The sequence below is a fragment of the Semicossyphus pulcher genome, unplaced genomic scaffold (assembly GCF_022749685.1).
Source record: "Semicossyphus pulcher isolate SPU_LCO1_2020_fin unplaced genomic scaffold, fSemPul1.0.p SCAF_16, whole genome shotgun sequence".
NCBI lineage: Eukaryota > Metazoa > Chordata > Actinopteri > Labriformes > Labridae > Semicossyphus > Semicossyphus pulcher.
Window position 1 is genome coordinate 4188785 of NW_027211670.1, and position 23095 is coordinate 4211879.

At 40.1% G+C, this 23095-nt stretch overlaps 1 protein-coding gene across 2 annotated transcripts; it reads right to left on the minus strand.

The window, feature by feature from the left end:
- Positions 1–3141: 3141 nt before the first annotated feature.
- On the minus strand, positions 3142–22672 carry sap30bp (SAP30 binding protein). Of its 2 annotated transcripts, none has more exons than XM_069664721.1 (10): positions 22579–22672; positions 21923–22032; positions 20491–20535; positions 17376–17415; positions 10710–10798; positions 8312–8403; positions 7817–7929; positions 7677–7735; positions 5717–5807; positions 3142–3980 (listed from the first exon to the last, which is right to left on the minus strand). In XM_069664721.1, the coding sequence occupies exons 1-10, from the start codon at positions 22670–22672 to the stop codon at positions 3802–3804; spliced, it is 912 nt and encodes a 303-aa protein (XP_069520822.1). In that variant the 3' UTR covers positions 3142–3801. The 2 variants fall into 2 exon arrangements, with proteins under 2 accessions (XP_069520822.1, XP_069520821.1); XM_069664720.1 differs by having other exon boundaries at positions 3142–3983.
- Positions 22673–23095: the final 423 nt, after the last annotated feature.

Below are 23095 nucleotides of genomic sequence, written 5' to 3' on the forward strand. Positions count from 1 at the left end.
ACCACAGAGATCTCTTTAGTTTGCCTCTTTACTGTCTACACCCAGGGGAATCTACTGTGTATTTAATGAAGAGGGTGAAATTAGGTCGTTCAATTAACACGTGTAACTCTTCACTAAAATCATTTTTGCATACTTTGCATTTAGTCTTTACTCTCTGTCTGTTGCAAACATTGAAATTATGACGTGAGGCGTTACTTACTGTGAACGGGATGCTGTCGTGGTGACCTGGACTCATTAGCAGAAAAGACAGACCGAGCTGCACTCCCCTCACAGGCTGCTGGGAAACAAAAACAAATCCCCCTAAAATGGATAATTGCACAAGTTTTTGGATACTTAGGAAAGCCTTACAAGAATGTCTCCATTTTCAGCTCCCCTTTCAGCACTTCAAACTGAGTCCAGTCTGTGCCCAAGTCCTCGCCAATTTACATGACAAAAACTGCTTTTTGGATCAGTGAGTTCATTCAGTGCATAATGGCGTCTCGCTTTTTGTCCATCCAATAAATCTGCCAGAGTGATGTAGACTACAGCATAGGGGACACCGGCGACATTTCAGTGTAAGTATTCACATAATTGGGAAAAACGACAGCTACCTGTCACGTTATTTGACACGGAATCAAAATGCAAAGTGAACTATTTGTGGCATCCATTCGGTAAATAGGCTACCGATGATGATAAGGACAATGTAAAGTCTTTCTTCAGCTAGTTGGGGCTGCGTAAGAAACAATTATCCCCATTACAACCTGAATGTATCCCTTCAACTTATTCTACACAGCTACAAAATGCTATGCTAACCATATTAAACTTCAATTAGATGAACTTCATAAAAATGTAATGAAGAGTGATAAAGATACGCTTTTATTCAGTTGACTCATTAGTTACAATAGGTGTCAGTATGAAGTTTTGCGTAAACACCTACTGAGTTTTACTGCGTCACGGCGGCGGATGGATGAGGAGTTGGAAGAGGGGAAAGTTGTGACCTGTTCGGTACAGCTTGTACATTAGGTGTGTCTCGTGGGCTCAGCTGCAAAGTGTGCGCGCGCTCACACGAATTCACACACACACACACACACACACACCTGCAGCGATGAGGAGCTCGCGAGGGTGAATCATCCCGACAAACATTCCTACATAGACATCTTGTGAATAGGTCGCACACAGTTTACTCTTTATCGTACCTTAACTTACGGTTTTATATTTCTATTGCACCTGAGTCCCTACTGTGTGTGTAGAGGAAAAATTAACACAGCTATGTCAAATAGACTTAAAAAAAAACTTGACTTTCTATGTCCTTAACTTGCTTTTTTTTGTCTCTATGAATACTTTTATAACCCAAAATCAATACAACTAGTCAGGTGTTGAGAAAATCATATACATAAAATGAATGATGATGATGTTACTTTTATTAGTGACATATAGGCTACAACTTTTAAGGAACTACCCAACAGGATGCAGACTCTGGTTAGCTTGGTGTCTTTTTTTCATCATTCCAGCTGGTAGAATATTTATTCTGCAGTGAGGTTATATGGAACCAAGCGTGAATGCCACTAAGTATGACATGTCAGACAGATGTCTTGGTGAGGGAGTGCAGAAACATGTCAGGATACAAGAAGAATGTAAGTCTCTGTCCATGTACTGTACCGAATGCTACTGTAATGTCTCAGTGGCCAAATGTGGGTATGATTCAACTGAATGTCATAAATGACGAAGGATTAAGTCCCAACCTGTTCTCTACACCTCAATAAACGTTTTATTGTTTTCTTTTTACACCAAGTTCTCACTAGAAATGTTGATCTATTCTTGCCACATTAGAAATTTAGAATCGAAGAAAGTTTTTCAATTTGACATTATTGCTGTGAATACAGGATTAAGTTTAGATACATGCAATAAAACACACAAAAGTCAGCTTTGAATATTTCCATTGTTCAGTTAAAGGCTGCACCCAAATGTCTCAAAGCATGAAAGGTTAGGACAGAAATATTTGCTGCTTGCAACAGTAAACAAGTGGGAATTTTATAATAACTCCTTTCACTTGGCCACAAGTCAAAGGGAACTTTGGCCTACTTGCATTGTTCACTTTGACCCTGAGCAATGTTTCAGAAGTACACCAACCTGTATGCACCACAGGACAGAAGTCAGATGTGGAGACAGAGGTGAGAGATTGCATAGGTCACAACTACACCTGGAGCACACATGCTTTCCCTGACAGAAAACTCAGAAACTGTATGTGGTATGTGTGCGTTTGTGTGTGTGTGAGAGCTAGCAAGCGAGCCACAGAGATTCTTCAGGCCAGATTCAGGCCAGTGCCTGCAGTCAATAGAGCGTGTTTGCGATGAAAGGAGTGTCCTTATTTCCAAAGTAAAGATTTTAAGCTTTGTTAAAATGATGAAACAATAGAGACAGAGCGCAATTAAGTCCCACCCACACCTGAGGGGAAAACTATTTATCATTCACCACTGACTTTGCATTGCGTAACCGTGTTCCTCTTGTCACTTTCATCTGCTAAAAAACAATAAATTCCTAAAAGCTGCTGTGCAGCATGTTCAGTTAAGCACCCAGAAGTTTTCATTAAAAATGAGCCTTTAAAAAGCATAAGGCCTTAAGATGTAAGGCATCAGCAGTAATAGGACAATTGTGAGATACTGACACTCAGTAATGAGGAGGTTGAAGCAAAGCCTGGTGTTTGTCTGATCGATTCACAAGTAGTAAATATTAAAGCATTTACATTTTTGCCATTCAGTATGATTATTTCTATAACAAAAATCAAGGCCAGGAAAGGGGCCCAGGTATAGACATACTACTGAGTTTGTCAGTTTACCTTTTGCTCTCTTGTCAGTCAAAAAGCGCCTAAATAATCCTTAAACATGCTGAAATCCCATGTTTTTAACAAGCTCCAGGCTTTTTTGTTGAAGTTACAGGCCTCTGGTCACATATTGGTGCCAAATATTTTTCCCTCAGGTTGGTGTGGCTCTCAGAGTTGCTATAGAAGCTATTTTCTTCTCATCTGGGCTTCATAGTAAAATGAATTTACACCAGTTCCTTATTCAATGTACAGACGAAGCACTCACTTTCAGTATTACGTAAACTCAGTGTAAGGTTGAACAAGGTTTGTGGAAATAAAAGCGACAGACAATGATACAACTATAAAGGCAACATCTGATCCATTTATTCACCTTACCATCAATACATATGTACAAGTGTAAAAAATCTTACCTTAGATACGTTAAATTGACAATGAAGAAAAAAATAAAAGATGAACAAGTCAAGCAATTAGACATAATTGCTACAGGATGCACGGAAATACTGCACCAGAACTATGCATAGAAAAATAAAATATCTTTCAGATAAATCTACCAGGTCTTTTGGGGACTCTGTTCCTTATTCAACCGTTGTCATGCTCTTGCTCTCCTTAACTGTTTTACATTAAAAAACTGTTGCCGACATACAAAAAATTGAATCACTTAAGTGTTTTATCAGTGCGACATCTGTATGCACTACATTCCCAGATTTTGAGAGAATCTATGAATATTTTCAGCAAACTGAGAACTTGGCTTTATGAGGAAGCAGTGCCCAGCTGGAATTGGCTACAGTCCCCAGTGACAGCGAATGGGTGTAATAGTGCAGATATCATCCCAGAGATAGAAGGCAGTTTTAGAATAGTCCATTTGTACAAGAGGCCATTTGTAGATGTGTTCTGAAAATCCAATAAGTGTCCCACACTTCTTTTGTACCATCTCCACATCTTAACATATATAAAGAGCAAAGGACAACAGCATAAGTCACGTTTCTGCACATTCTGTGTGTTTACTGTTTTGCCTTCTTTAGGATAGTTCCCACTGCAGAGATGACGGTTGTCTTGGTGCCGCTGGCGGTGGTTGTCACAGAGACGACAGCAGGCAGGGTTGCGGTGGTGGTGATGAGGGTGGGCTGGGCCAGGGTCACAGGGATTGCAGAATCCCACTTGCTTTTCCTCTTTTGAGCATCTGCTGACGAGAGTAAACAAAAAAGAAGTGAGTAATGTGAACGCATGATTTTAGTTCTGCTTTTATTGTGCATGCGCATAAATACACACATGGTGGCAGAAATATGGTAAAGATTTAGCATTGCTCCAAAAAAGGCCCTGAAGAAGACTGCTAGCTAGCAAACATGGATTTATACAACATATATATAATTATTATTATTTTATATATAATTAAGTTAAGTTTTTAAATCAACCTTAGAAATTTTATATAAAGAAAGAAAAGCAATCAACATGTTTGAGAGATTTTAAGGACACACACGAGGTCATTCAATGTAAAATGCGGTGAAGAAATGGAAATTGAGTTGCAGGCTTCCTCTATCCATCAAAGCAATAGCTTCTTGGCATTCAAATATGGGTTTCTGTTCCCTGAAGGCTCTAATTAAACATGACAGGATTAATATCTATAGAGCTGCAATGTTCAATTGATATAAATATAAAAAAATGTATTTAAAATTAGGGCAATAAAGATATCCAATGATGTTTCTAAAACGTGTTATAGCATCTGAATGTTTTTCTCTCTTATTCTAAGAGGCGTTCAGATACACTTTGCTTGACTGAACCTCCCACATACCACTTTTAACGTACCACTCATTGTGAATCTTTTTGGTGCAAAATGTAAATAAAGGCACTCTAGGTTTGCATGCAGTAACTGCAGTGGCAGTGGTAACAGGCACTAAAAAAGACTATATAGAAATAGTTAAAATAGTCACTAATGGTCTGGTTCGCTTGTGTAGGTCATATAGAGGCAGCAGTATTTCAGTCTGTTTCATAACCAGTAAGAAGTTCCTCACAGGAGCTTTAAAGTGGGTATGGTGCAGTTGGTAAAATCAGTCACAGATTTTGTATGAACCAAACAGAGTTTAACTACATTTGAAGTTGTGATGACAGTTGTGGGCTTATTTCATTATGCTGCTGGACCACTGCTAAACAGATGTGATCAGAGCATAACATTTCATTAAACAACAATTTAAGATTTTGTTCAGACTGTTGCATATTAGGTGGTGAATACTTTATGTTATATAGAAAGATTTTAAAATCAAGTTCTTAACTTAAAGTTATAATCTCGAAGATCTCAGTTTTGTTTTCTTTGGCTGCACATATGGCGATACTTTCGACACCTCCCAGATATCCAGACAGTGACCCATGTGTGACATCCACGACTGGCTCCGGTTGTAATGTTTGATTATCTTCGCTGATGGTCGCTTTGCCTTCATCTGAGCGTCGACTTTTCATTATTTTTTAAGTTGAATCTGTAGTCATCGATCTTTTCTTTGTTTGTTCAGCCATAGTAGATTACGGTTTATTCACAACACTTGCAGAGACCACAAATACAGCCGCTTTACGTTGCGTTAGCTCCGCCTACCCTCTCTGGCAGACAGCCACTGCTGGGTGATGGAAAGCGCGTAACTAACTGGGCGCTGCTTGTGATTTTTTCCGCAAAAATTGCACCAGACACCCAGACAGTAATACTGCAAATGCCTTAACATTACTGTGACAACACTTAATTCAGACTTATGCCGCTTTGGAAGCTTTTTGTAAACGGATCTAGTTCAAACCTAGCAACACTGCCATTGTTGCTCCTTATTTGCCTCAGGTGTGTATTCCAACATAAACCAGCCATGTAAAATTACCATGACAGTCACGCAGCGGGATTGAACAGAGCTAAAGCTGTGAGATGTTGCAGTGGTTTATGTTTACCTGTGGCGGTGGTGGTGGTGGTGTTGCTGGTGGTGGAGGCTGCTGTGCTGGAGGGGTTGGTTCCCTTCTTTGTCCCCGTGACAAACTCAATCTTTGAAACACAGAATAACAGAGCACTGGTTTTATTCTGGGTGCTGTTTGATGTGTAACTGTTTTCAACCAACAACCACTCAACAAAATGTGTTGAGTGGTAACACTGTGCAATAACACTTCTCTGCTCGCGATCAATCTTCCTCTCTGAGTCTGAGCTAACTCGTGTCCACATACCCTGAACGTCTCTGCACACACCTGTTGCAATTACCTACTTAACGATCGCCTTACCCGCCCCATCATGCCTGTGTGTGCTGTCCCCGGTGCACATCCACCATTTGAGATGACAACGTATCATTCTTTTATTTTGTAAATTCGGCGGACTTGGAGAAGCAGCAGTGTTTCGCTACATACATTTAGTGAATTGTTGCAGCCGCTGCTTCAGAAGTTTTAATTAAATGAGTCTTTGGAGATTTCCGCTTCGAATCAACGACCGTCCATCCTCTCCTCATTGAGGAAGACCACTGAAACAGTGAACTCCCAAAGTCTTGGCAACCAAATAAACAACAGTGGGACCAGTTTATTTCTAACGTCAGAAGAGGGTCCGCTCCGCATCGCTGACATCGGCAGTTCAAATACGCAATGTAAACAATCCACGTGGCTCTATCCGCTGTGCGCTCAGTATCAAACTTTCAGCTCCCTGGCGATCTCCCTCCAGCAGGCTGCACAATATCATACTGAATGAGGAGATATTGTCTATCCAACTCCGTACGTCCTGACTGTAAATACATTGATTGTCATGGTTTATAAAGGTTATAAAAGGTGATGTCATTTGATAACGAACGATCGTTTTGATCGCTACGTCATTTATAACGTCCCTTGTGCACACGTGGCTCACATGCTGTGATCTCATTAATGTAGTTTGTGAATTAAAACTTAATGAGGTGAAGAAGAAAGTACAATTAAAGTGTGGAAGTAAGAAATAACCATCTAGAAAGAGGGTAAGTCTTCATGTTATGTGCTTCTCACAGAAATCATTGATTTATGAGATTAATTGAAATCAATCGATTAAACAGCCTGTAATTAATTAGATTCATGTTTTTAATCACCTGACAGCAATAGTTTTGATATGATGTGCACTCGCGCACATACCTGGGTAACCAACAAACCCTCTACCCTGCTGCTGAAAAAAATCCTAGAGGAAACACTGCTTTCTCATGCGCCTTGTTGTGTTGACAGTTGCCATGAGAACGCGGACTGGCGGACCCCGGCAGGTGTCAATCAACATGGGATCTGCCACGCCTACACAGTCCTAAGAAATTGTCTGAACAGCCAAATGATTTTCTAGTGGTTCTGAACATTTATTTTCACTCAGATTTGCGTGTATGCTTTATGACACACTCAACTCTGATGTCATATATGCATTTTTGCTATTTGAAGCTGAGTTTCCAGGGCCTTTACTCATTCCCTCTGTCTGGCTTCGTTCACTCATCAAATCAACCTAATGTTAACTCTACTGTGGCCCACATACCGCTGTCTACCTTTCACAGCAGGGAATAACAAAGCAGCTCCTGTAAAGAACATGTCCATTCAAGTCCAGTTTCTAACTGGCATCAGCAGGAATGATTCTTCTGCTGATGATAGCAGCATGTATCATCTTGGGACGATAATACAGCTAGAAAAGAAAGACACACTCAGGTGTGCAGGTGTTTTCAACTAAACTTATACTGATGACGTGTTTTTTTCATGGAAACCCAGTGAAGAACATGACTAGGCAAGGGTGAACTCGGCAATCTTGATTTCTGTGTACGTCTGATTAAGGATATAAAGTAGAAATTAACTGCAGCTGGTGGAGACCTGCCCTTGACGCAGACAGAGGAGAGAACTGACTCCTGAATAATCCTCTTTTTTTGTTGCTGTTGGGACTCACCTTTGTCCGCTCCTTCTTGGCTTTCTCCAGTTTGTCCATCTCCACCTTTTGGGCTTTGGCTGAAAGGAGAAAACACATAGATGAGGATTGGGTTCTAATCTAAGGACACAGGGCTGTGAAGAAGAAGTGAATGAACTTACCGAGACCTTCATAGTACGAGTCCTCTGACCAGCCATGAGGATCAAACATGTCTTTTGGGTAGTTAGTTCCCAGTTCATCTATACTGCAGAACTGAATGAGCTTCTCGTAAATGCTAAAAGGAAACAAGAAAAAACGTTCATGTATCTTTAAATTGAGGCCCTTTTTTTTTTTTTTAAGGGTATTTATGACTAATAGGGAAAACAGTTTTGTCACTAACTGGCTCATATTGTTAATCTTGGTTTGTTAAAGCATTACAGAAATTACACAGAGACAGACATTTGTTTTTGTTAAGGTAACAAAATATTTTTGTCACACAAACTAACTAAAAAAAAACCCTAATCAATCGAGGCAGCAGTAGAGAACAAACCGAGTTCTGCTCTGTAACATTACTGTTTTTGTCAATGAAGTCTTCTGAGAGAATGTCTGGTTTGATGTATATGTAGCACTCCATGTGTTTGGCTTGTTTGATAGCATTATCCAGCTGAGCTGCATACCTTGGGTTTCTGAACTCTTTCTTTTTCTGGATGTGGCTGTTTGTGTCAAAATCTCCATGGAGCTTCCTCTCGTAAAGCTTGAGGATCTTGTCCTGTTATAAAACAAACAAAGAAATGAGGGACATGAACAGACGGCAGACCATCTCCCCCTATCTGTTTCCTCCTAGTCTGCATTTGGCAGGAAACACGCTCAAATGTATCATACAGTATAAACAGAACCCATATGTGATCTTCTCTCTCGAGCAAGGGTCAGTGTGAATGGAGCTGTTGTATTTTAGGTGTCTGATACACTTGGGAAATATTTGACAACCACGTTCAACTGAACCATGAGGAGCTGGCAGGTGTAGCCAGGGCATCAGCTGGGAAAAAATGAGGCCCAACATGGAACAAGATGGAAGAAGATCTTACACCTTTATCTAATAGATTTCATTGCCCTCCTAAACTGCCATGTGGTTGCTAAATGAAATGATTGATTCTTCAAAGCAAACTTGTGTTTACATTCTGTCTCTCTTATCAAAACACATTTTGTGCATCCAAAGTCTCTTAAACTGCATCCATGTTTCCCTCACTTGCATCTTTTCTTGGGTCTTCGCCTTTCATTTCACTTGAAGACGCAAGGAAACCATGCGAGAAGAGAGGAGATGAGTAGTCCCATCTTTTGAAGTGTCAGATGTAACGACATCCATCTCTGATGAATGGCAGGGGATCACAGCTGGATCAGCTGTCAGTCAGCTTTAAAGAGACTGTTGATGGAATTTGTGTCTTGTACATTTGTGTGCTATAATAATAAAGACAACCAGTAATCAGTGGCAGAGCAGCTGTGTTTTCTCTCGGGAGCCTATTAACAAACCTGTTAAAAAAACACCTGCATATGCAGAACAAGCTGTCTGAATGTACAGTGTGCACTGTGTCCTGCTTTCAGAAACAAGAACCACTTGTACGGGAAAAAATGTCTTTACATTAAATATTCATTATTTGTGTCTGTATTTATTCATATTTTTATTGTAAATTCGTCATTTAATAAACCATAACATGATTTTTGTGTATTCTGAACACTTAAATAACACTTTAAATTATTACATTTATCAGGCAAAATGTTCCTGGAAAATAGAAGTGATTTAGCTTAAATCAAGAGTCCTAACACACATGGAAACTTGAGCTCCCAGTAAGGTAATTGTTAAGACCGACAAATGCTGCCTATTTGCTACGGACCAAGCTGAGATCATGACTTCATGCAGTCAATGGAATAATTGCAAACAGCAAAAAACCACTCGTAAGTGGACAGATTCCAGGAAATTGGGAAATCATAGCAAAATGCCATTTCAACAGTTAAAATCCTATTCTTCTTCATATTCACGTGTCTAAGCTCCTGCGTAACCTGAGGGCCGGGATATCCAGGCTGTTCTGGCAAAGGTGAATCATTAGATGTTCATCTGATAGTTGGGGGAGTGTTCGCCCAGCGGGGATACTTGCTGAGCTGTTCACTTGCTAAGTCAGGTGTGTGTCCTGACCTGCCTCAGCTCCCAACAGAGCAAACTATATTGCAGTAAGACACATCAAATCCACGGCCGCACGGCAGGAAGAGTTGGTGCTGGTGATACTAAATTGATAGAAGATGACACTGTGTGCTGGTTTAATTACAGGAGTGAGTCAAAGAATTTATGAAGCCACCAGTTTATTTCTAACCCCAGAGGGAGCGAGAGAAACTTCAAAATTATTCACTTGGCGGGGCGAACAGGTTATTTTGCATCAACACCAAGATGAATGGTCTCGGGAGGAGGTAGCTTTAAGTGCTAAACACTCCGAACTTTAACTCTAGATCTTGAACTCCTAACTCTAACCATTGTACGTACGCCAAAGGGGCGAGTGCAGACAGTGTGTCTGCTTATGAAACCAACATCTCCCTTTAGGAGCCAGTGAGAAGTCAGGAGAACTTTTACTACCTGGAAAATGTTTATCCAACACATAAAAAAAGCCTGCAAATGTGCTAAAACACATTACACAGGCCTCCAGTACTATTCTATTAAGCTCTCAGAAAACCCACGACTCCAGATTAACCACACGCCCCCTCCTCTAGTCCTCTAGTAGACATAACCATGGATGGGGGTGATATTAAAACTGCTTGCACAAGACAACAGCAGCAGTATATTGTTAACATTAAAAGGCTGTGCATTCAAGTGTTTCACTGTTGGTCCCATTTCTTCAATCATTCTTCCAATCCTTGTGTTTGTGAGCTTTAAGTCTTGATGTGGAAACGACTTAAATGATAAAATTCCCATTTCATTTTGTTTTCCCTATGTTCTGACTCCACATGAATCCAGGAAGTGTGCTACGACAAAAAAATGTGCATTTAAAGTCATGTGATTAAATACTTATATAACCGAGGAGGCGTGTCTACCTGTAGTTGGCTCGAGCAGCGTCCTGGGGGCTCTGGGGGGATCCTGATCTCATCAGGTGACATGTTCCTCACCTTCTCGGAGAACAGAGCTGGCAAAAAGACAAAGATATAAACATGAGCACTTTACATGTTTTCACTTGACTGGCTTTCCCTCTCTGCCCTGTCTTGCATGTCTTTTCATGCAGAATAAGGATTAACTAAGATAACATTGTTATACAAACAAACCAAATGTGTTTCTGTGTTCAAATTCAAAGATAACAACAAGAAGGGAGATGGTATTTGGATATGAACTGGAGAACAACCTCGGTTAATAAAACAAAGGTTTACTGTGTGTAAAGCTAATGTTGTTGGTGAATTCCTGAGCATCCTGTTGTTCATCACAGTTCTGTGTATGCCATTGCTTTCATAGAGCAGTGTGGTATGAGGATAGCACGTCCTGGGCTGGGAGTGGCTGTTGTTGGGGCTTGTAAGGAGAAGGGAGGCTCCCCGACCCTCCCTCCCTCCCTCCCTCCCTCTCTCCCTTTGGACCCATGTCTTGTTTGGCTCTCCCTGCCTGACTTGTCTGTCTCTGCTTTCTCTGACTGCAGGCCAGGCATTCTTCAGTGTCACTCTATATCCCAATCAGACAGATAGTCGTCAATCACCCTCTGAATAAGTGCTGCAAGCTGCGCGCAGTGTGCGCGTGTGTGCAAACGCAGGGGCTCGTCCTGCTGACATTCTGTGCAGATTGTCAACAAGTAGAAACTTGACTGGACATGAGAGGATCATTTTCTGAAGTGTTGTCTTTTAGCTGAGCTTTGCTGAACACTTACAAAACATGAGAGGAAAATTCCGCAGTTACGTACCCTGACATGGTTGAGCATCAGCAGTTTGTAATGTGATGTATCCAGGAGTTTTTGTTTTTAGTGTTTTGTCATCTGTAACTGTCATTCACTTTCACTTGAGGTCACGAACACTCCTCGTCTCTAATTTTTTTCCTTCCCATTTACATAAATGAGGGGGCCAGAGTATTAGAAACACCTCTGAATATAATGCAGCTCAGTACAGCCCCATATCACTGACTTAACACCTCTATGACAGCTTAGAGAAAAGCCTGTACATTACGGGCAACATAAAAGCAAATCTTATGGCTGAGCTGGTGTACTGGATTACGTTAGATTTTTCAGGTGTACCTAATGAAGTGGCCGGTGAGTGTGTATATATATATATATATGATATATCAGCCATTTTTTTAATTTAATGTACAAAATAATCACTTAAATTTGTCTTTAAAACTGTGACCACCTGTAAGCTGGACAATTAAAAACACTGCAGTGGTTTAAGCTAAATGCTAATGTGATCACAATGACAAATCTAACACGCTGATGCTCACCATGTTAAACATCTTTTACATTCTAAAATTTGCAAGCACCTTGAACATATGTTTTGCAGTTGTGCACAGATATTTGTCATTGTTTTTACTTTTAATATTTACAGTGATTCTGATTCAGAATTGTAATTGTTTACTTATTACACACTTCATGATTAAAATCCCAAATTGGGATAATTTTATTTGGGTTAAACTTCTTGTATGACTTCGACTGTGTTTCAAAAACATTCGAGAAATTACGATTTACTTTTTACCATAAAAAGAGTTTGGTGGAAAACATATCTGAAGTATTGGACAAAAAATATCATCCTGGTTATGAGCACTGAAAGCCACGTATCAGCATATGTGCTATGAACTGCATGTGAAAATGTATGATTTGACACCGATCTTTACATGCTGAAAATGTCGATGTTGCTGACATAAGATGAGGATCCGTAGCTACAGTATATCCTGCCATCTCTATATGTTGGCTACAATATGAATGTTGACATAAACATCACCAGTCAATAGTGAAGCAATCCTTGTCTGTGGGGAAAGTGCCAGAGCTGAACTTTGAAGTGTTTGTGTGCAGACAGAGCTCAGTTGAATACTGACACAGCCTTTCCAACAGTCCCTCCCTTCAGGATTCTTGCTATTTTTCTGGGTCTACTAATCATGTGGGATCACAGGTCCCTACGTGTGGACTGACTTCCCACTCCGAGCTCCCTTAGTTCTGGAAAGTTCATTGCTGATTTGGCTATGGTTTACCTCCCCCACCAAGTCAAAGGAGGGGCAGGGCGTTGTCTTTATTGGCTAGACACACAAGAAATGCTAAGCATGTATGTATGCATGCACACACACACACACATTTTTTTTACAGCAGAACGAGAGCAGGTATGCAGTGACATGAATGTAAATGGTTCCATACATGTAACTAGTTTGTACAGTATAACCCTTATTGTAAAAACACAGAAGAGACTGTAGCCTCCAGGCATTAAAAACCTGACGAGGCAAGTTGCATGAGTCACAGGCGTGTTTTCTCTTACAGTCACACACATGCACACACTGTCACAGACAATTACACATTGTAGCGTTCACAGCAGTTTTGTATTATGGAAGCCTGCTTATCCTCTCCAGACAAGAGGGATTTAGTTGATAATTCTCCTGCCTTGTTGAACAAACTCAAATTTAAAACACCAAAATAAACTCTGTAGCCTCTGCAGTAGTAAAGGAAGTGTGAATAAATCAAAGCCTGTGGAATAAATATCCCTTTTGTAATTCAGCTCAGTGTGAGATGAATATTCTCACATAACAACAGCACTGTCAGAAAGGACATGGAGACAGAGTAATCAACAGACAGAGGGAAGATTCTGTTCTGCATGAAAATTACCATCTGTCCTCCCGAAAAACAGACAGAAAGTCACAATCTGTGCCCTGAGGGTCTTTTTGGACAGGCAGACAAAGTCTGTCTCTTCAGTGAACAGACAAAGAGCTGTCTTCAGCCAGCTGACAGGAGGCCTTTTGCCAGACGCACTGTGACATTTACTGACTGACAAGACAGAGGAGCCGAGCTCGCTACAGCCTTGTCAACTGTCTGAGGCTAAGAGTCACATTTTGCCACTACAGTAAAGTGATGAGGATGATGGGGTATAAAAGTTACTCTAGTGCCTCTCCCTTTTCTTTTGCGACTTCTTTTTATGGCTGAAACAAACCAGAAGGGTGGTGTTAATGGAGAGAGAAAATCTGTGGGCAGAAGCCACTAAGTTCACTCTGCTGCTGCTGTCTCTGCCATGTGTGTTGGAAGGAGTCCAAAAGAAAGGGTCCTTAGTTTAGTTAGAAGACAATGACAGCGTGGTAAGGTTGCAATTATTGTTTGTTTTTAAGTTTTTGACCGCCTATGAAATTTGGCTCAATTTTTTTATGACCTATTATCTATACAATTATCCTTAATAATCAGGTTGTATAAAAACTTTTTCGGGTACAAAACATTTAGGGTACTCATAATGGAGGAGCCTTTGTTTACATTTACTCCAGCATAGTTTCACAGTACGTACGTTAGCGAGTTGAAAGGAAGCAGGGAGATTTCATTTTTGAAGAATACTATGCACACATTAGTTTGGAGAGATGAAAAGGCACTAAAGAGTAAAAAGACTAAAGATCAACAAGACTAGGTCAAAACCTAGTATGTGGCTGTCCTTATGAGGCCGATGACAACGTGTTTGAAAGCAGGTGCGCGCTGCAGACGTAGGTGAGGACAGCGGACGAGCAGCGGAGGAGCAGCCCCGCCTACTCCCTGAACAAAGTATCCAGAGCCGTATAGACAGAGAGTCAGGTCAGTGGAGATCCAATATGCTCCATGATTAGCCATTGTGATGTTGTGACTCTTTCTGTCTCTACAGCTCTGACAATACCATCAGTCAGTCAGTCAGTCAGTCAGTCAGTCAGTCAGACAGATACAGGCCCATGTGTTGGGCTGACCCCAGCGGTCAGCCAAAAAGGCTAAAAGGGAAAGTTATAGTACACAGTCCAAAAACAAAGTCCACCTGGGTTGGTCACTCAATCAAAAGAGAGATTGGAAACTTCAATTCATCATCTTCCACCTAGTCAGTTTATAAACTGTCTATTTCTTTCCTGAAATACTTTGCAAGAAGTGTCTGTATACAGTCCTTGAAGGTCAAAGTTGAATTTACTGTAAAGCAACTAGAACATGACGGTCATGATGCCTTGTTACCAAGTTGTATCTTGATTTTGGCTTTTTATTATAGAGACTTACCATTGCTAGGGAAAGTCAATTACTTTGACCAGTGGAGCCCCTCAGTCAATTAACAAGTCTGTAATTCGGACTATGCGTTACATTAAAGCACACTGGACTTTATATTGTCTGTATACTGCACTATTTTTACATGTTTACTGTAAGCTCTTTGCACTGCTTAATATTCTGCACACCTCTACAGTTTTTAATTACACCTGTTGTACATATTTTGTATTATACATATTGCATTTTATATTTTTATTCGTATTACCTATTTTCTTTATCTTATTCTATTTTTCTTATTTTTATTCTAGTTCTGTGTAAATTGTTCTGCACCAAAATCACCAAAACAAATTCCTTGTGCAAACCTACTTGGCAAAAAAAGCCGATTCTGATTCTGATTCTGATTCTGATTCAGTGTTGGGGTAATGTGTTACAAAATAATCCATTAGAGTACTCTGATTACTTTTTTGTTGCAACAAGAAACATAACGCGCAAGTTCTGCACTTCAAGTAATCCGTTATTTAGTATTTCCCTTTTCTTTTTGTCGCTACAAAAAAAGAAAATCCAAGACGCAGTGTTTCTGCTTCTCCTACTTCTTGGCGCCTAGCTGCGTAGCAGTTAAAGGTAAACCTACAATCGTGTCAGTGCGCATGCGCAGCGAGCTAATTCAACTAGAGATAGGGACAAGAACAACATCACAGTGAAATGTAAGGTGTGCCTTAGAGGATAAGTGCTTGTCAGCTGCGATGAGCTCTACGTTAAATTTGAAGAAGCATCTGCATCTAAACACAGCTCCATGACACTGGTGGGACTAAGAGCCTGTGTTGTGGTGTTTTCATTGAAACAGCCATACCTAATACTGTATGTCTTTGCCCAGTTCACTGTCAGATTGTTAGCATAATAAAGAGCTGTAAAGGTTATATTGCATCTGTCATTCCTGATATAAGGCTGCAGAATTACAGATTATGGGCCATAAACGAGGCTCTGCAATGACGGTAGAGTCAAATTCGAAGGTTAGACGTACAGTAGGCTACTCGCCCTCCTGACAATATAACCCACGTGTAACAAGTCACACAGGGGGTTTCCTTTTTGGGAACGCCAAAGTAATCTAACTTTAATTTTACCAAGAATATGATTTTTCAAAAGCAACCAAATCTGTTAAATGTAGGCTAAACAATGTATTAGGTAAAAACGTAGCTTACATTGCCACATATAGATAGATCACCTAATCACATTGCATCCTGCAAACAGCTGTGTATATGAAAGAAAAATAGTATTAAAAGATCTCTCCAACATGAGGCTGCTGCTTCTGTCAACAGGGACTACTATATCCAAAAGATCCTCATTGCTGCTTTAAAATCAAATCTGCTCTAAAGTCATCTCCCACTTGGATTCTTTGAGTCTCCTTTCAAAATAAAATCTTATTTTCTAAAAGGATCATCTGGCAATCATATTTTCTAAATTATTATAATTCAGTTAAACACATAGTGTTTCACAATATGGTGAAATAAATCGTTTTCCAATTTTATTTTACAGTCAAATGACGGATGAGGATGAGTACTGCATTGCATCATCTGTGCTATCATCTGCATCCAGCTATGGGCCCCAATAAACAAAGAACAGAGAGGGAACAACAAGTTGATGGGCTTACAGACTGTAGTGTGTGATGCCACTCCCTTTATCACTCATATCCTGTCTGATGCTTACTCACACACCTGTACTGGTCAGTCATTACTCACCAACCACCAGTGTAAACCTTTGTAACCCTCAATCTGACAGTCAGTGGACAAAGAGGCTTTCACAATTCAACTGGGTCTAGGATGTGATTCATACATTTACTGCACCAACACCCGAGTGAAACATTGAAAGAAAAACTTGTATTCTTACATGTGTGTCCTTAAATTGTTTTATTATACGTGGATACTGCTTCAGAAGTGGCTGCTCAAGAAGTGCTTGGCACCCAGAACCGAGTGTTTCATTCTGAAGGCGGTCACAAATATATGGTTCAGAATTTTTCTGTCACTCTTAATTCAGATGTTTGATAAGATTGTACTCTTGCTCATAATAAGACACTGAGTGTCTTGACTCTAGCTACTGTAGTTGGCAGTACTGACTGTGTTAAACAAGCCTGATGGTGCTGACTGAAACAGCATAAATGATGGAACGCATAAACTCCAGCAGAAAAACACCTGCAAACTGCCTGTAATCTGATATTAAAGACAAAAAATCCTGCCAGGTAACAGAAAATATATGGAGCCGTTTCAATATTATAAATATTAAATATAACATCTTAGTCTTTAATAACCTCCTGAGGCCTTGTTTTTGAAGGAAGAGTTTTCAAACCAGCAGATAACCTGGAATACAGATTTTGTTCTCTTGTGACCACTGGACAATATATGCGAGGTGGAAATGTTCATTTTAATGACAGAACATGTCACTAAGTGCAACAGCGTGGCTCACTAAAGTGTCTTTGGTCATCTCAATGGCACAGAGCAGGAAGATTTATCAGGCTTTGGAAACGCGCACAATATTTCTTAGGTGTAAATGTGTACTCACTACTCACCAACTAGCTCATTGGGGTCCTTCCTTTCTGCTTCTGAGATCTGTTAAAAAAAGGGACGAGAGGGGAAGAAGAGAGAAACAGAAAGACATGAAGTGTTTAGATCCCATTTGGTGCAAAGAATATAAACATCAACCTTTGGTGGAGGGAAATATTTACAGCAACAGTGTTCAATATTATCAAACCATGTTCCAAGCTTGCATATAGTTTAGTGCAGGGGACTAGAAGTGGTTTGGTGACTTAGCAGTTCTTGTGAAAGAACTTGAACCTACAAATCACAGGTGCTACTGCAACAGAGTGCACAGACTGGAAGCTTTCATGAGAAGAGTTTCTAAGAAGCAATTGAAACCAGAAGAGTAAATCTTGGCTGTTTTCAGTGAATGCCTGAGCTCTGCAGGAGGAGGAGTTTCGCACAGCTTCTAAAATATGCGGCCCGTTGTGCCAGCACTGTGGGCATAACACAGGTTCAGCAAAGAGGAACAGTGCTGTTATTCACAGGCATCACATCATCACCTAGCAACTGCACGGGCAGATCAAAGAATTGTCCTGAAGGTGGCCAAATCAAAAGGAGGGGGAGCGGACAGAAAGACATGAAAGCACAGCAGAGCTGGCTGGAAGAAATCCAAACCAAACGAAAAAAAATGGCAACTGCTGTCTCAGACAGAAGCCATTACAAAATATTTTTTTCCAATTATCCACATCTGAACATTCTCTCTGATTTGGCCGTCTTTCACAGGAAGGTCAGAGGTCACTTACACTATGACACAGCAAAGATGATGGTGAGGTAAACCTGCTTCCCTGCAAACTGCAGATGCGTTTAATGGTCGACAATAAATGTGTGGACAAAAAAAGATAACATTATGATATAAAACAAAACATTTTAAACCTAGTTTGATAATCTACATTTTATCATAAAATAATGATTTCAGGGCTCATGATTCACTGCACACGTCGCCTAGTCCTACTTCTTATATACCTGTAACCAGAGCCACATGGACACAACCTCTGACCATACAGACAAACAGATCATCATAACACGTTTTACATTCTTGTTGGCTAGGGACAAAATATTTGAAATATAAACTAAACTCATGCAGTCGTTAAAATCACAAACCAAAGCATAAAGTGCAAACAATAAGAATGCACTTATAATTGCCACAATATTATAATTAGGAGGGCTGATGTACTAGATTACCTCAGATAGTACAGGAGCTCCTATCTCTCTATTAGAACTAGTGACAATACATCAATGTTGATTTCAGTCTGCTTTATTAAATATGAGCTTTTACCTGCTTGGAGTCACCAGAGTTTGTTCTTTACGAAGCATAAATGTCTGTACAAAAACATCAAGCCAATGCTTGGTTTGTACCCCACTCATGTTTCACTGGTGAGGTTTATCTGAGGTTTTCCATATGTGCCAGCTGGCCATTAAAAGATTTCCAGGCAAACCCCTTTCTTTGTGTTGCAAGTCAGGTCACCATCGTGTTTAACAGGCTCCCACCCCTCCATATATACTTTGTCAAGAGTTACACAATTTTTAACGTGAAAATGTTTTTTTCAGTGTTTTACTGGTTTTAATCACCCAGTCTGTTTGTTTTTGAGATGAGGAGACTCCCAGTAAAAACCTCGTTAAAGATGACCACTGAGAATGTTTGTTAAGTTTACAGCATGTCATGTTGTTGCTCCGGACCGGTATCACTGTGTTTACAATGACACTGCTTAAACAACAACAAAAGTGCACAGATTGATCTGACAAATCTAAAACAACCGCAGGACTCTGTCGACTGATGAATTCCAATGGTTGATATTTAGGGGACAGCTGATTGCCATCCATGCGATAGTTGTATTAGGATGTATTTTAGTCTGGACAAAAGCTCATTACAAAAAGACTGACGCTGCCATCCTTTTGGCCAGATGATTTGCAATTTGAACTTAGAAACTCTAATACTCTGGTTGAAGGGAAACTTCCTGACTTACTTCGATGCCCCGCTGCCCAACTATAAACATATGTTGTACAACAGAGACGTCAAGACTATATTACTAAGTCCAAAGCCTTCTATCTCGAGCCCTGATCCAGCAGACAATCCCGCCCTAAATTAATGTTTAAAGTAATAATCACGTGCAACACTGTCTGGATATCTGGCAAGTGTGCTCCCGCAATTACCATTTATCACCATGGGTGCCGCCAAAGAGAACGAAACTGAAATCTTCGAGATTATATCTTTAAACTGAGTTTAAGCCAATTCCAATAAAACCAACATTCCCTCTTTCTGCTAAATAATAAATCTCAATCTGACATGGCTGAACATCACTCTTCTACAGGCGACACATCACGTGTCAGTCAACCGCTGATGTTTATAGTACAAACAAAGTTAACATAATAATTACTGATTATTATATTACAGAGTAAACGTCCACGACTTGCCTGGAAATGTTGTTTGTCTTCACTGGGAGTAATAACACACATGGCAACACCTGCATTATTGGGAAATCACACTATGACGCACAATCTTGTAATTACTTTATGACTAAGTCCGTACGTTGCCAGCTTTGTTATCTCTTCCTCTTAACACATAAAGGCATTTTGAAGAGACATAACTACCAGCAGCTTATCACATTATGATCAGTCAAAGACTATCTGTGAAACAAGGCATCAAACAGAGCAAAGTCACTTTTATTGTTTCTCAAAGTGTTGTGACTCACTCGGACCTCATTCACCTGTACTAAACGGAAGCTGGCATGCTTTCCAGCAGACACATCTTTAAACACACACACACACACACACACACACACACACACACACACACACACACGGTGGGGTTAGTAAGGTGTGCAGGTCCAAGCAGTGTGCTTTGAAAAACAACACTGTTTGGCTGAGCTCTTCACTTCAGAAGAGGTTTAAAAGTCACATTAAAATGCATCAGTCAGCATACTATAACGACTAACTAACATAAACCCACAGCACCATCTAGTGAACATGCTCCATCATAGCATGTGGTTACAGCTTGAACAGTGCCACTTCTTTAGGTTAGTCACAAAGCGAGGAGTGAGAAATTAGTCAGGCTTTAAATTCTTTTCCATATCCAATCCATCCCACACCAGGTGGGTGTTCAAATACCTCAACATCATCTGCGTCCCTTCCCTCGTCAGATTCGTCCATTTCCTATAAAACAAAAATGCAGATGGTTAATGACGTAAGGATCAAAGGGAGATCAGAGCAGGAGGGGGAAGCAGCAGTACAAGCAAAATGACAATCAGCACCCAGCAGTTGACTGCAAAATTGATTCATACTTGTTCAAGTAATACAGAGTCTGTCTAACAGGGTTCACAACAGACATCTCGAATACATGATAAGTTAAAGCCTAAAAATATCTCAAAAGCAACTTAAAGCGGCACTCCACCAGTTTTACTTGTCATGAGATGTACAACTCAATCTGTGAAAACAGTCGTATGTCTTCTGTGGCTGTGGAAGGAGGTGTCTTAAAGCTCACAAAACAGCAAGCCCAGGTTATTTGATTTAATTTCCCTGTTTCCTTTAAAGCTTGGGAGGTTTGGCTTGGATAATGATTGACGTCTAAAGAAGCTAATCGCGCTGCATTTCAGAACATTCAAGCTTAAACACAACCAGGGTTGGAAATTAACTTTTTTGTTAAGAACCTGCGACCTACTTATGACACTCCATAGTTCTTCAGGAGGCAGCTCAGTTATTCTACTGGACGATGTTACTTCAATGCAAGGCTGAGCATTTAAGTTTACTGATCATGGCTTGACTTAAGTTAAATTAAACTCCTTGGTGATATTTGTACTCCCTTTATCACAGGTCTACCTGGTAATTATTTAGAGTCCACTATGTTTTCTACCTAGTGCTTCCAAAACAGCTGCAGGCCACAGCATGTTCGCAGATAGTCTACAAATGTAACATACCACGCTGTATTGTGGAAACAGAATTATTATTACTGTTTGTATTGTTTTTATTGTGTCTAATTATATAAATATTTTTAAGAAGGGGCACTGATATTATGTAATGCAACACCAGCTCTCACAAAAAAGCATCCTGAACATCAGAAGTTTAAATTAACAAAAAAAGAAATTGAACTACTTGACTGGAAAAATAAATAATGTAAAAATAACCCACAATCTCACTGGTAAACAAAAAGATAATTACAACTGTGCAGTGAAGCCCTGTTCTTTTAAAATGCAGACTGTCACTCTTACGACTGAAGTTTCTTTTGAACAATCCAAATGTTATCATTATTTTTTAAAGACTTTGCACTACTCTTACTGATAGCAATAAACTGTCTGTGATGTAGCTACTCACAAAACTAAACAAGCTCCTAACAGCGTCCTCATTCCCCCAGAGTTCAGTGGAGACTCAGTGCTTCACTTTTGATCCAATGGTGAACATGTCAAAAAGCACCATATTGTCTAACCCCACACCTAGCACACTGCTTTCTGGGCAGACAATTTACCAAATAAATGATCAGTAGAAATAAAAGCTAGAGGGAGGGCCTTGTTATGTGCTTTAGTAAAACTCAAACTCAAATACTGACCGAGTTGCTCTCTCTGCTGTCCTCATCTCCAGACGCCTTTTCATATGCATCTTCAGTTCGGTTTAGGTCATCATCACCATAGCCGTAAACTAGACCTCCGACTTGCCCCCCTAAAGATGAATAACAGGAAGGAAAAGAGAGGCACAGGGACACCAAAAAATGAAAGCAGACGTCAGAAAACTACAGGAGGTGAACAGCATCACTGGCAGTTGGTACTATGAGAAAAGGGAATTTCACAACACACAAGCACTGCCAACATTCACAATATTTAGAAATAAAACCCAAAAGTACATTCATCCATGGGAGCCAAGACTGAACCAGTAACGTTAACTTTAACGTTACAGCAAAACAAAAGATCCCTGTTGTTGAGACTTACTTTCACGTTTTCATATCCATTCTGAGCCATAAACAAGACCAGAACAAAAACCAGCAAGTCACACCTGTAATAACTTTATATACTTGATCCTAGTACAACAATGTTTGTTTTACAAATACGTCTGGAATGCCTTGGTCATTACCTTTAAACTAGCTATGTTAGCTACAAGCTAACGTTAGCTCCACCATGACAATACCGTGTAAGATTCACACAGTATCTGAACGCGTTATGGCCCTTATACTTCCGACCAAAAAAAAAGATTACATTTGTGTTCACATACCAGCCTCTTCTATTTCGGGGTCAGAGTCAGGCTCTGAATCGTCCCCATAGTCCGCCAAAGAGGAAAGCAGAGCACTCTTTTTACCGCTCGCCATAGCTGTGTGCGTCGCATAAACGCCTGGTCGCATAGTAATAACGTCAGTAAAAGTGTATTGCGTAGGCACCAATGCACGCTGGGAGATGCATGCCTTGGGCTTGTGTGTTGTTGACAATATGCTGTTACTTTTCAGCCAAAACAATGTAATTCGAGTATGATAATATAAGGAATACCTCAGAATCATTTAGTTGCATTTGTTATTAGAACTCTCATTTTGGGATCACATAGGCCTATATTTGTTAGTCCATGGAGTACCTTTATTTTGTTGACATTTATAACATATTCGACAAGCACAACTGAATAAACAGTGAATTTTTATTTAATAATACATTTCACAGAAACCTTTTGGAAAGTAACAATATATCTCAAGTGTTTAATAAAAAAAATTTAAATTTGCAACATATAGGCTTGGCTTGGCCTG

Excerpts from the sequence above, each read along its gene's own strand:
- sap30bp (XM_069664720.1), bottom strand. The coding sequence starts at position 22,672 with ATGGCGAGCGGTAAAAAGAGTGCTCTGCTTTCCTCTTTGGCGGACTAT. Across the intron at positions 20,536-21,922 it reads ACAGCAGAGAGAGCAACTCG|GAAATGGACGAATCTGACGA; the intron begins GTCAGTATTTGA and ends TTTGTTTTATAG. Across the intron at positions 17,416-20,490 it reads GGGACGCAGATGATGTTGAG|ATCTCAGAAGCAGAAAGGAA; the intron begins GTATTTGAACAC and ends TTTTTTTAACAG.